We start from the raw sequence: 14,624 nt of genomic DNA, 5'->3' as shown, positions 1-14,624 counted from the left end.
GTGCACAACAAAGGGGGCTGGGAAGGGCGTTCACCTTCACTCATTGCCACTTGTAGGATTATTATGATCAATTTTCAGCAGATGGCAGTAAAGTGCTTGGGGAAAGGATGTCTTTTTTCTCATTCACACAAAGTCAGGGTGAGCTGACAAGGTTGGTAACTAACAAAAACCAAGATTACGTTGGAAGGAAGGTGGGGGGGGTAAAGGTGGGAAATGAGTGCTTAGTAGATACTGAGATTTCTGTAACATAAAGTAAATAATCAAATCTGTAAACCTTTTAAAATTATATGTAGTAAATTCTATTTTAATGAAATAATCCATTCCAGGCTTACGAAAAAATTTTAAAATCTTTATTCAATTTCAGTATAATGGCTCTGGAAAAAAAAAAAAAAGAATTCTAGACAGATATCCTAAGCTGCAAAACCCACTGTCAATACCAATAAAACGTTTAAAATTAGCTGTCAAGATTGATTTGTATGAGAGCAGCAGCATTCAGACAGCAAAGACCCTACCCCCCCACCCCCCATCATATCACATGATTAAGGTATGTAGGAAATTACTACATCTTGAGGAAAAATACCAGTTGAATGGATGAAATATTATCACTGAAGAGTAATCACATTATAAAGCATGATTCATTTTAAGAAATCTGAGATTTAAAGAAAGCATTACAGTTCCTTCACACTCCTGTCATATGTCCACAGAAAGAGAAAATATGACCAAAACTTAACAAGAAGGCAAACTTGGGAATACAGAGTGATACGTCAGGAAACATTTTTTTTTTTAAGTGAGACTTGGTAATCAATTTTCTTGTTGCTATAACCTCTGCCACCTTCTCTTAGTACCAAGGCACAACTGTACAAGTGATTATGGGATATAAAAATGCAAGGAGTTTTCTTTGGGTCAGTTTACACTTTGGATCAGTAATAAATACAACGCGTGTGATGAAACGGAATTCCCTTCATATCTTCCCTGTGGTCACGGGCATAGTCCCACAAGTAATAATCCAGAAGAATGGAATTGATCTCGCCACTGGTTTTTTCACCCTTGTTTTCAATAAGCTCCAGAAGACAATCCCGGATCAGTTCAACACACCACAGTGAGCACCCTCTGATTTCCACCTCTTGCCTATTCCCATATGAGAGCATTTCTCCTGCAAGGGGGGAAAAACAGAGCAGGAAGTACTAAGTCAGTGATATAAAATCTACTTAGACTTTAAACCACTTCTAAAATAGGCATTAATTCTAAATTACAAGTTCCACAAGAGCAGGGACCATGTCTGGCTTGTCCTTATATTCCTGGGACCTAGCATAGCACCTTGTACATACTAGCTCCCCAATAAATATTTGCTACATGAATTTGGGGTAACCATAAATTTAAAAATATGATGACAAGATTATTAAATTCTTGAAAACAAAGGATTTAAAATTGGATTTGATAGCCAGGAAAAAAATTACAAAATTTGGAGGACTCCAAGGGGACCAAAAAAACAATACCTCCCTTCCCCACTTGAAAATTGAACATTGTTGGCGCACCTGGGTGGCTCAGAAGGCTGTGTCCGACTTCAGTTCAGGTCATGATCTCACAGCTTCTGAGTTTGAGCCCCGAATCGGTCTCTGTGCTGACAGCTCAGAGCCTGGAACCTGATTTGGATTCTGTATCTCCCTCTCTCTCTGCACACCTCCCCCCCACCCACCCCACTCACGCTCTGTCTCTCTCTCTCTCAAAAGTAAATAAACATTTAAAAACAAATTGAACATTGTCTTAGGTACATCCTAAATGCATCAAGGAGAACCCAGGAAATCAAAGTTGTTAACCCGAGCAAGGAAAACCACCATTGTTCTTTGGATTCAGGATCATTCCACCAGCCCTGCCTTAATATGTAGCCAAGAGCTCCCATAGGACTTGCAGTCTCTCCAGTGCCCCACTCCGGGGTGTATCTGATCCTGCAAGATGGGCATTGACTATGTTTTGCCACTGAGACTAGAACTGGGCTCAACAACTGAACTGCCTGTAAGGATCAGAGAGACAGAGTAAGTGAAGGCAGCAGCTAGATGCAAACTGGTGAGGTAGAGAATGTGTGCTGCCATATCTAAAGGTAAGTCCACATTTCTCTACTTTTACAAAAGTCAGAAAGCTTGATTTTCATGTGAAACCTGTCAAGTGTTAGTAACTAATTACAAGTGCTCAAAACACTGTCGAGTCCAGGGCACCTGGGTGGCTCAGTCCGTTAAGCAGCCAACTCTTGATTTCGTCTCAGGTCATGATGTCACAGTTCGTGAATTCAAGCCCTGCTTAGGGCTCTGAGCTGATGGCAGAGAGCCTGCTTGGACTCTCTCTCCCTCTCTCTCTCTGCCCCACCCTGCTCATGCTTGCTGGCGCGCGCTCTCTCTCTCTCTCTCTCTCTCTCTCTCTCTCTCTCTCTCTCTCTGTCAAAAATAAATAAATAAACATTTAGAAACAAAACAAAACATGGTTGAGGACAAACAAAACACACCTGCAGGTTACATTTGGCCTCTGGCCACCAATCTGCACCCTAGCACAGAGCTTCAGAGTACCTAAGAGGCCCTGTGATCCACTGAAAAGTAGGGCAATGCCCCAGCCCCACTAGGTTCCACTCTGTCACCTCCAGTCTTAAATGGTATTGCTTAGGGACGCCTGGGTGGCTCAGTCAGTTAAGCATCTGACTTTGGCTCTGGTCATGATCTCACGGTTCGTGAGTTTGAGCCCCATGTCTGGCTCTGTGCTGACAGCTCAGAGCCTGGAGCCTGCTTCGGATTCTGTGTCTCCCTCTCTCTCTACCCCACCTCTGCTTGCATTCTGTCTCTCTCTCATAAATGAGTAAACATTAAAAAACAAAATGGTGTTACTTATATCCACTCCATCCAGTAAATAACTATGTTGAACTGTGTCCCCCAAAAAGTCACATTCAAGTCTTAACTCCTGGTACATGTGAATGTGTCCTTACTTGTAAACAGGATCTTTGCAGATGTGATCAAGTTAAAATAAGGTCATAAGGGATTAGGGTGGGCCTTAAATGCCATGACTGGTGTCAGCCCTAGAATCACAGTGAAGAGTATAAATTTAGCCAAATTGCACAGTATTTATAAATGGTTAAAAAAATATGCCTTTGATGAAGAGGGGTTAAAGATAAAATGGACAGAAAAAACATCTAAATTCATACTACAGTGAAGAGACCACATTTATTTAAGAAAAAAAAAAAAAGATAAAATGGACAGAAATCTGGGTAGGTCTTCCAAGGGCTGCCCTGGGGATATTCAGAAGAAAAGAGAGGAAAAACAATGTAAGTGTGTAGCACAACTCAAATCTGGAAGAAGTATCATTGAAGGCCAGTTAAGGAAGGTTCTACCTCATCTAGTCAAGCTACCTGGTTCTAGATTTCACTTTAGTTTTTAAAACTTAGTGTACTATACTAGTGTGTACTCCTTTATGTTTATAGTTTGTTTCTCTAGTTTGCTAGGAAAGTACTTTTGGAAAAAAATCCAACTTTGCTTAAATAAACTAAGAGGCAGAGAAATTAGTTCGCGCTACGTCAGACTGGCTAAGGATGAAAGAAACAAGCCTTTCAGAAGCTGGACAGTTGCAGCTGGATGCCTGGGAAATGGCCTTGGGAATTGAAGTGGACGGCACAAGAATGGTCAGACAACTTTGTTCAGCTATACCGGTGATCCCTCCTCAGCAGGGTCTTCCTCACGGTAGCAGAGACAACTGGGTGCTACATACATTCAGAAGGAGACGGACAAATTATGAAGAGCTGGAAAAAGCTAGGCGGAGGAGGCAGCATTTGAGCTAAGCCCCTGCGGGTGTGTAGGATTTGAATTGGAAAAAAGAGAATTTGGGTGAGGGAAACCAGGCAAGAGCATGTTTATGGATAGGGGCGAGCAGTGTATACACCAAAAAAAGATCAGCTGCATATGGCTACATGGAAAAGAAGCCCTGAATGCTTAAATGTTTAAGGTATCCAGCGATTAATGATCCAGGATGTGAGCATTATGACATAAAATAGCTTGTGATGTTTCAAATGAAGAAACAGAGGGACAAAATGGATGGCCCAAGGCAGCATAAAAAACTGGTAGAAACAACCACAGCAACAATGGTACCTTTATATTCTGTGTTATTCCTGTTTTGGGTGATTGAAATTTATTTCACAAGAGAAAGTTAGGCATAAAAACTACTTGCTTTTAAAAATAAAGAGTAGCTGAAAAGATTGCATCCCAAAGAGATAAATTAATGTGAAAATTATGTAATTATTTTTCTTATACACAGAAATGTTTAAAACACAAAAAGCTGGGGCACGTGGGTGGCTTAGTCAGTTAAGCATTCAGCTTCAGCTCAAGTCATGATCTCACGGTTCATGAGTTCGAGCCCCGCATTGGGCTCTCTGCTGTCAGTGTAGAGCCTGCTTCAGATCCTCTGTCTCCTTCTCTTTCTGCCCTTCCTCCATTTGCGCGCTCTCTCTCTCTCTCTCTCTCAAAAAATAAATAAATATTTTAAAAATTAAAAAAAAAAAAAACACCCAAAAGCTAATTTTCACACAATTATCTATACTCATCTATTATAATAAGGCTCCCACTCTTGAGAATGATTCCTCAAATCCAATAATGGTAAATAAATAAGCCTAGAAAAGTCAGTCACTTAAGCAAGGTAACCCAGCGGCAGACCCTGGGGACTCCTGACTTGAAACCCACTGCATATTCCCTGTCTCTCAGCCCACCTCATATTTCACAATATAGTGTGCTCTTCAGTGCTTAACTAACACTCTTCAGATACTGCACCTTCAGGACTTCAGTGTTGCACACCTTCATGTCAAAGAAATTTGGGTTTCATTTTATTGTGAGGCCTTGAAATTATAATGTCCAAACGGCACAATTTCCTACAATATCCATATTCCATGGCAGTGTAAACAACAACCAAAAGCAATTTTCTCTGTATTTCAATTACCCTGGCATTTTTCTTTACGTGTGCTTTTAACACTAAACAGTGCTTTTTTATTTTTATTTTTTTAAAGGAAAGGAGAACTTCTATGAAAGAAACTAGATAAGAAAGACCGTCTTAATTAAGTTGGCAAACCTTTGAGAAGCTTCTCCAGTAGTTCCTTTGAGTATTTCAGGGCTCCCAGGTGCACAAGAACCTGAGGTAATCTATAGTCAGCAAACATGGTGATACTGGAGATGTCCTTAAAGCAGCCGTCTCCTTCTCCCTCTAACACACTCCACGTATCTGCCACGAGGATTTGGGCCCGTTTGTAGAAAGAAATTTTCTTCCCCTGATGAATGAAAAAAATATAAATGCTACCTGGGTATCTGAAAGCTTTATGCATGCTATAAAAAGAAAGGCACACATTGAAAACATTTTTCAAGGGTGCAATAATTTTACTGTTGGTGAGAATTTATAGACCTTGACTAGAAGAAAAAGGGAGTCTAATAAATATTAAATTATCTTTCACTCCAAATTTACTTCCTAGATTTTTCAAGGCACATAAAATATAATTGTGGTAATTGTGGTATTATTTAGTGTTCCTTTTCAATGACATTACTTCACATACATATTTCTGCACCACTATAACCTACCTGCTTATTCTTTTTAATGGCTAGACAGTATTTATTTAGACAGTTTCTTAAATTTTTCTGATTAGAACATAATTCCCATTAATTGTGTAAAATACAGAAGAGTATAAAGAGGAAAACAATCATCCTTAAACTCACCTCTGAAGAGAATCACGACATTCATTTTTTTAACTATTATCTTTCAGATTAACTTACTTCAGAGATAAAGACATAACTGCTGAACAGCCAGAATTTATCAAGCCTACCTTTCTGGAAAGAGTCAATATCAATTTGTAAACCCACAGAACAAAACTACCTTCCAATTATATTTACACAAGGAAGAAACAAATTTAGCCATGCATTATAGGATATCGGGTTATAATTTAACTAAAAAGTTCTCCATAAAAGTACAAATATAGATCAGCATAAACTATGGAAAAACATAGATAATTAGAATCTACTCCTAGTCCTAATACCAAAGGTAATAATCTCAAATCATCTTTTATAACTGCTTGTCTGCTAAAGGAAAATAATCAGTATTACTGGCTCCCAAAATTTGTCCTGACCACCTTGGAGAATGTGTTAAGTAAGAGAATGGAAGTAAGTAAAAAATGAAATTAAATTCTTCAAGGAAAGGCTCCATGTGAAAATTCCTTAGGATGATAATACAGATTCCTTTACTTACAAGCAAAACAAAACAAAACAAAACCAAAAAACACTTCCAATGATACTTTGTCCCAGTGAGAAATAACTTAACATTGCCTGACCTTAAGGTATACCCACTGCAATCAATCCAGACCTACTTTTACTAAGTAAATTGTTTAAGGCCACCTTTAAGAAATTCAGTATTTTGTTTTCCAAGGCAAACACATATGCTCATTTTCTGACATGATGTAAAGTCTGTAAATTAAATTGAATGCTGCGGGGGGGGGGGGGGGGAGTGGAACAAATCACCATTAAGAAGTATCCCTACATCGTTTGGGAATAACATTCCCAAACCTATCAAAATATGACAGGCTGGCAATTGTTGGACTGGACTTACATTTGGGAACTAGGTTTATATTCAAGTCTAGTATATTGACGAGCAAGACATAAAAGTTAATATACAAAACAAAATTGTGGGGGCACCTGGGTGGTTCAGTCGGTTAAGCGTCTGACTCTTGATTTTATCTCAGGTCACGATTTCACAGTTTATGAGATCTAACCCTGTGTCAGGGTCTGCGCCGACAGTGCAGAGCCTGCTTGGGATTCTGACTCTCACTCTCTGCCCCTCCCTCACTCGCACACGTGCTCTTTCTCAAATTAAATAAAAAACATTAACATTTTTTTAAAAAACAAAATAGAAGAAAACCCAGAATAAAATTGGATATCAGACACAATTAATACATCATGCTTTCTGTAATAGATAAAAGCTATTGTCTCCTGTTTTTAACAAGATTCACAGATCAAACTAGAAAAATATAAGAACCAGACTTATGTAACAAAATCAGTGCTAGCATGGAACAAAACATAAATTGTCACATCATGACCACTGTTGCCATGGTAGCCAACTAGGATATCACAAAGATTAGATTATAATACCTTAAAATAAAAAAACAAAACAAAAGATTCAAGTGAGGAATCTAAAAACAAATTCAAGTCATCAATAAAACATTTTCTTAACAAGCTGATACGGTTTGAGTAATCAAATGATTTTAGTAATCAGAGTCTTCATCTCTAAAATATTAATTGATCTCACTGAAAATACCAGCAAATCCAAAATGACAATTCTCTATGTGTTCTATAATATTTCTTTGTGAATATTTTCAAAATAGTAACTTCATAAAAAATTATCAATGAAAAAAATCCATGACCATGAGTTGATTTTCTTCAACAAATTTATCATGAACAAATTAGAAAGGCCAAAAATTACAAATGTTTAAAAGAAACATAAAATGTTATTGATTAAAGTATCAAAAAAGTTCTTGTTTTCATGTATTTTATCAGTATGTCAGAGTAAAGACTATCACCTAAGGAAAGCAATTTATTAGGACTTTTAACATGGTTACCAAATAATCTAATTCAGAGCTGCTTTGGAAGTACATATACAGTATCTGAATTCTAAAGCTTCTTGACTGACTCTAGAATACAGCCGGGTTAGGAAATCCCTAATCTAAATCTGTCTGCATTTAAACTTTCTAATTTTATCAGTTTATTTATAATGTTTAAAAACACAAATGATAATCTCAGAAATAAATATCGATGAAAAACAATTATGACTATTTTATGCAACTTTTTAAAGATTTAAAACCATAGCAACCAATACCATAACCATGTTATGAAGGGGCCGGGAAAAGGGCATTCTCATATGCTGCTGCTGATCATCTTTGTTATTATCTTTTTGGAGAACCGTTAGCAATTTTATGTATTACAAGTCTGAAAATCCAGGCCATGCTCTGACTCAGCAATTCCACTACTAGGATTCCATTCTAAGAAAATAATTACAAGTGTTAAATTATTGTGCAGTATTGCTTATTATCACATACAACTGAAAACAACAAGACATAAAATTCAATTTAAAAAATAAAACTGTGGGGGCGCCTGGGTTGGCTCAGTCGGCTAAGCTTCCGACTTCAGCTCAGGTCACGATCTCGCAGTTCGTGGGTTCGAGCCCCGCGTCGGGCTCTGTGCTGACAGCTCAGAGCCTGGAGCCTGCTTCAGATTCTGTGTCTCCCTCTCTCTCTGACCCTCTCCCGTTCATGCTCTATCTCTCTCTGTCTCAAAAATAAATAAACGTTAAAAAAAAAATTTTTTTTTAAATAAAAAATAAAACTGTGTATCAAATAGAATTACTGTGGTAAAATAGTTAGGCAAATAAATATGGGATTAGATAGCCATACAGTGGAATACTGTGAAGTCATTAAAAATGGTACTATGCGAGGTGTGTGGGTGGCTCAGTTGGTTAAGCATCTAACTTTGGCTCAGGTCATGATCTCATGGTTTGTGGGTTCAAGACCCACATTGGGCTCTGCATTGACAGCATGGAGTCTGCTTGGGATTCTCTCTTTCCCTCTCTCTCTGCCCCTCCCCCACTCACGCTTTCTCTCTCTCTCTCTCTCTCTCTTCTCTCTCGTAAAAATAAGCTTTAAAAATATTTTTTTAATGGAAAAAAATTGTGCTGTGAAAGAACTGACATAGAAAAGATGTTCATATGTTGACTTTTAAAAGTTTATACAGCATGATCCTAACTGTCCCCAGCCCATGGTATAGACATTCACACAAACACACACATGTAGAAAGACCAAATTATGAACAGTGATTACCTCCTGGTAGAATAGAGACTGCTTCTCTGTACTTTTCAAATGCTATAATAAACATGTTATACTCTTGCAATTAGAAAATTCTAAAACATGAATAAAAACATACATTTGATTTTAACACTTTCTGAAATTCAAAAGTAGTCCCAAAAGGTCCAGAATTCCTCCAAATTTGGAGTTAACTTCTCAAAGTACTTCAATTATTTATGTATCTTTTATTTAATTAACTTTTGAAGATTTCACTTTTAAGCAATCTCCATACCCAATGAGGGGCTCAAACTTACAACCCCAAGATCAAGAATTACACACCCCAGGTGCCCCTTATTATTTACATATCTTTTTTTAAATTTTTTATGTTACTTATTTATCCATTTTTACTTTAGAGAGAGAGCGAGTACAAGTGGACAAGAGGGGCAGAAAGGAGAGAGAAAGAATCTTAAGTAGGCTCCATGCCCAGCACCAAGCACAACACGGGGCTCTCCAGCCCACAATCCTGGGATCATGACCTGAGCAGAAATCAAGAGTCCAACGATCAGGATGCCTGGGTGGCTCAGTCGGTTAAGTGTCCAACTTCAGCTCAGGTCATGATTTCATGGGTCATGAGTTTGAGCCCACGTCAGGCTCTGTGCCAACAGCTTGGAGCCTGGAGCCTGCTTCGGATTCTCTGTCTCACTCTTCTCTCTGTCCCTCCCCCACTCACGCTCTGTCTGTCTGTCTCTCTCTCTCTCAAAAATAAACATTAAAAGAAAAAATTAAAAAAGGAAAAAGAGTCAGGGCTCAACTGATTGAGACACTCAGGCGACCCTATTTATGTATCTTTTCAATGAATATGTAAAGATAACTATAAAATGGACAAATTGAAGCATTTAGTGAGTACCCACTACGTGCTCAGCATCATGTTAGAAATCATTGGAAATATGCTGCTTTTGGGTAACACTAATGACAATCTTTTGGAAAAAAATGAAAAAGTGTAATACTCCTTTAAGAAAGTATCAGAATCCTTAAGTATGATTTTTGTTACTTTTGGGGGATTTTTTTTATAAGAATGTTTTCTTTTTACTTTTTTATAATTTTTTAAGTGTTTATTTATTTTTTAGATGGAGAGAGAGACAGAGCACGAGCAGGAGAGAAGAGAGAGGGAGACAGAATCCAAAGCAGGCTCCAGGCTCTGACCTGTCAGCACAGAGCCCAATGAGGGGCTCGAACTCATGAACCTCAAGATCATGACCTGAGCCAACCGAAGTTGGACGCTTAACTGACTCAGCCACCCAGGCGCCCCTATAAGAATGTATTCTAAAAATAAGTACTGATGGGAAATGGTTCAGGTACTAATATTCATTTTAAAATATGTCAGCCTTAAAATTAATCTATACTCTGGTACAATTTTTAAAAATTGAGGGGCACCTGGGTGGTTCGGTCGGTTGACCGTCGGACTCTTCATTTCAGCTCAGGTCATGATCTCACAGTTCACGTGCGGCTCTGCGCCGACAGCAGGGAGCCTGCTTCAGATTGTCTCCCTCTCTCTCTCTGCTCCTGCCCCTGCTGACACACGTGCACAAGTGCTTGTTCACTTGTACTCTGTCTCTCTCAAAATAAATAAACCTTTAAAAACATTTTGAGCTTTTCAGCAAAGCAAACCATGTTTCAAATAAAATAGAAACTCAGCACATTTGCTTACTAACTTGGAATTATAAGCTACAAAAAAAGTTTACTCTTTCTTCCACAAAAACAAAAACTCCCGACAACTTCAAAGCAAACTATATGCTATCATGAGTTTATTCCATTCTGAAATCATGTTAAATTTACTCTTAGCCCTTTCTACAACCATGTCGATTCTGGAATACATGGATTCTTAGCCACCTTTGATTTCGTTTATACACTAATACATTTAGATGGCCTGAAGGATGCACCAAGGAACTTGATCCACAATTTCTTTAAAAAAGGCTGAAATGACACACTTTAAAGACAAAGATAAATCTCAAAGTAACCTCTGCATTAGCAAAATGCTTAGAACAAAATGAAATTCAGCAGTGGCCTAGGGCTTCTTTTCTAGGAACTGCCTCTGCCCCACTCAAAGCCCCTGCAGCCGCACATAATTGGTCATAATCCATGCCAATTCAATCAGCGTTTGACCAGGAATTTAATTTTTTTTTTAATTTTTTTTTCAACGTTTATTTATTTTTGGGACAGAGAGAGACAGAGCATGAACGGGGGAGGGGCAGAGAGAGAGGGAGACACAGAATCGGAAACAGGCTCCAGGCTCTGAGCCATCAGCCCAGAGCCTGATGCGGGGCTCGAACTCATGGACCGCGAGATCGTGACCTGGCTGAAGTCGGAGGCTCAACCGACTGCGCCACCCAGGCGCCCCTGACCAGGAATTTTAGAAGGTACCTGAGAGAGGGTGTCTACTTCTCCCTCTCTCTCTGGTGGCTGAAGCAATAGGATACAAATTCATGAACCTTTTCTACTTCATGGAGAAAGCCAGCCTGCAGTCAGAGAAATATGGAGCCAAAAGAAACAGAGAGACTGAATCCTGATGGCACTGAGTCCCTGACCCTAGGTGTTCCTATCCCTAATACCCATCCCAAATTCTTCATTTTGCTTAAGCTTTTTATAGTTTTGTGTCTGTCTCTTGCAATTAAAAGAATCTTAACAACACCACCACCACCACCACCAACAAAGGAATCTTAACATATATAACCAAGCATCTCTCACTTTACAGGAGAATTGAAATGCTAGCTATTTATTTCCTGACTAAGTGAAATAAAATAAACCAGTTAACCTTTCTGTTTAGACTTTGGTTCCTGGTCTGCAAACAGGACAATAATGATCCTTGTCCTTAGGCCCACAGAGCTCTTCTATGGATCAAATGAGAGTGTACAGGCAAACACCCTGTAAATCATAAAGAGCAATTTAAACAATATTATTGGTAATTGTTGTTAGTTGTTGAATTGTGATTTCAAAAGGGTAGCTTAAAAATGTCAATGTGACTTAAGCATTCTTTAACTTATTCAATAGATTTATATTATGCGATTCCTCTCAAGTTGCTTTCACTTCTATGTCACAGTGACATAAAATATACAATGATAACAAATTCTAAAAGAATTTTACAAAAACAGGGGCACCTTGGTGGCTCAGTCAGTTGAGTGTCCGACTTCACCTCGGTTCATGATCTCACAGTTCATGAGTTTGAGCCCCATGTCGGGCTCTGTGCTGACAGCTCAGAGCCTGGAGCCTGCTTCAGATTGTGTGTGTGTGTGTGTGTGTGTGTGTGTGTGTGTGTGTGTGTGTGTGTCTGCCCCTCCCCCACTTGTGTGTGTGCATGCTCTCTCTCTCTCTCTATTAAAAATAAATGAACCTTAAAAAAATTTTTACAAAAACAGACTCTGGGTGTATATTGGGAGGGTATACCAAATGTTAGCCATTTTAAAAGTACATCATCTATTTAAAGTAAATAAAGAAAATAACACTGTTAAAGTACTCTGTGTGAAAAAGAAAACACACAATATGTATATATACATTAGATCTGCCAAAAATTACTTTTTATTAGAGAGAATTTAGAAATATTTTCTGATTTTCATCCAATGAACTAAATTTTTGGAAGTTCCAGAAGGTCCTCATTATTCCTCAGTAGCAACATCATATTGAAGGTCCAGTGTTTTTTATGTTTGAAACATCTTAAAAGGACAAAGAAAAAGGAACAAAAGAATAAAGGAAACACACTAACTAGAAAACATAAAAGAAGTAACCTCTTTGAAACACTACTTAACAATTTTGTTCCTGTTCCTTGTCCACAAGGAACTTCAAATTTTAAGTGTTTATTCTCAAAAGTAGTTCTGGAAGTAAAAGAGTTAACTAGGAGAAGATAATTAAGAATTCTAAAATCTCCAACAGAAGCAACTCACCTCATACTGAGTCACATCTCTGTAAGAAGGAAAGCTTTCGACTACCAGGTGCATTAACTTCTGAGCGCTTTTTTCACTTTTTCGGACACAATTAAGAAAAGAGCCTTCAAACTTCTCAAGCAGAATTTTCCCGGTTTCATTAAGAATCCGATGCCTCTCTTCTATCAAAGGCATGGGAACGTCCGTGTCAGAACGGAATATGTGCTGAACCTGATCCAGGGTCACTGTGGCATAGTAGGAAGCACTAGTTATCGGGATCCCTTAGGGAGAAAAGAAAATGCAGAGGAACAATGTCATACTTTTATATTCATTAGACCCTAGCTTTTACAACATACAATAGGAGAGCAAATGAGTGTTACAGGAATGCACGAAAAGTGGATGAAGAATTTAAAAATCAGAAGCATTTTTTATTTACTCATCTGTATTTATTCATCCGTTTCTAACAACTGTCATATTACATCAGATGTATTTTGACTGCATACAATGTTATAGGTGTCCCTTTGTTCTTCAGATGTCATCAAAGTGACATTCTTTAGAAAACTGACTTTTTTATTCTTAGCTGTGCTGATGATAAACATTAGGATCATTTCTCACTGAGAATGGACTTATAGCCAGCCTCCTCTCACACTTCTATTTTAAACAGAGAAGAACTGCTTCACTTTAAGCAATGAAGAACTTCAAGTTCGCCGTATTAACCCAGACGCCGGACCCCCTCCGTGGGACCCTCCCGCTGAACCGAACCCTGCCTCAGGTCTGACAGGGGGCACCAACCTTCGTCGAGGGCTCTGTTGACCGCGGCGCACAGGGACCAATACCCGCTGTACGTTTTCCCCCTGTACCCCACCAGACATTTGTGCTCCTCATGCTCCGACCAGAAGGAGAAGTTGAGCGTGTCTGTCACGAACACCCAGTTGACCGCGGCCTCGTCGGCCGCCCTGGGATTCAGCTCGTGAAGGGCCTTCCAGCCCCCCAGGCGCAGCTCGGGCCCCGAGGCCTTGGCGAGCAGCAGCTTGGCCACCCTCCGCACGCCTCCGCCGTCGATGAACACATCCCGACTGTTCTCTGCAATGAATTTTGCAGACTCCCTGGGAGGAAGGGGCCCGTCCATTCCGCCCCTCCCTTTGGGACTGGGGAACGTCGCTTTCACCCGCCGGCTGGCCAAACTCGCTTCCCTCTCTGAGCGGGGGAAGGGCGCGGGTCCCTCTGCAGCTCTCCTTTCCTACCCACCGTGGGATCGCTGCCCTAACGGGGTACCGCCCTCGCCCAGCCGCACTGAAACCGGACAGGGCGGCCGTGTTCTGGGGCCCCTCCCTCCACCGCACTCCCAGGCTGAACAGCGGAGGCCACGGGGCCGCGCCCCCGGCCGGGACCGGAGGCACTTCCGGGAAGGCTGACCCGCCCACTCTCGCCCAGGCGCGCGCCTGGGACCCGTTTCCGGTTCCGAAGACCCGGAAACTGCCCGGAGGGGTCCGGCGGGAGCTGGCAGGCAGTTTTCCTCCCTCCTGCCCTGGCGTACTGCTCCGCCATTTTGTGCACGTTTGCACCCTCTCTTCGGGCACGTGGTACTGCGGCTTGGCGCGGTGGCCTGAGTCGCGATGACTGCGAGCGGTGCGCAGCGTTGCCTTCGGCTACGGCCCCTCGCCCCTCCGGGTGGGTGACGTGGGGGCAAGACGCCCTCGGCGACCCCCAGCATCCGGGTTCCTGGGCCGCGACGAGCGTGACGGCGCCAGTCGTTGCAGGGGGCTGAATCGCCCCCAGGCTGCGACACGGATTGGCGGGTCCCCCACAACCCCATTTCCCAGGCACGCCTCTTGTGCTAAATTCCTGGCCCATTTGGAGGCCATGTGGACGTTTAG

At 40.6% G+C, this 14,624-nt stretch overlaps 1 protein-coding gene across 2 annotated transcripts; it reads right to left on the bottom strand.

Moving 5' to 3' along the window:
* Positions 1 to 335: 335 nt before the first annotated feature.
* On the bottom strand, positions 336 to 14,155 carry QNG1 (Q-nucleotide N-glycosylase 1). 2 transcript variants are annotated; one of them, XM_053205210.1, is made up of 4 exons: positions 13,996 to 14,155; positions 12,769 to 13,028; positions 5,092 to 5,287; positions 336 to 1,153 (listed from the first exon to the last, which is right to left on the bottom strand). In XM_053205210.1, the coding sequence occupies exons 2-4, from the start codon at positions 12,940 to 12,942 to the stop codon at positions 921 to 923; spliced, it is 603 nt and encodes a 200-aa protein (XP_053061185.1). In that variant the 5' UTR covers positions 12,943 to 13,028; positions 13,996 to 14,155; the 3' UTR covers positions 336 to 920. The 2 variants fall into 2 exon arrangements, with proteins under 2 accessions (XP_053061185.1, XP_014931760.1); XM_015076274.3 differs by having other exon boundaries at positions 13,540 to 14,139.
* Between the last annotated feature and the right edge of the window lie 469 nt (positions 14,156 to 14,624).

Source organism: Acinonyx jubatus, chromosome D4 (assembly GCF_027475565.1).
Source record: "Acinonyx jubatus isolate Ajub_Pintada_27869175 chromosome D4, VMU_Ajub_asm_v1.0, whole genome shotgun sequence".
Lineage (NCBI taxonomy): Eukaryota > Metazoa > Chordata > Mammalia > Carnivora > Felidae > Acinonyx > Acinonyx jubatus.
This window is presented reverse-complemented; position numbering and strand designations above follow the sequence as displayed.

Coding starts and splice junctions, on each gene's coding strand:
- QNG1 (XM_015076274.3), bottom strand. CDS start 13,876: ATGGACGGGCCCCTTCCTCCCAGGGAGTCTGCAAAATTCATTGCAGAG. Junction 5,288..12,768: donor GAGATGTGACTCAGTATGAG/GTGAGTTGCTTC, acceptor TTCATTCATCAG/GGGAAGAAAATTTCTTTCTA. Junction 1,154..5,091: donor ACTGGAGAAGCTTCTCAAAG/GTTTGCCAACTT, acceptor CCCCCCTTGCAG/GAGAAATGCTCTCATATGGG.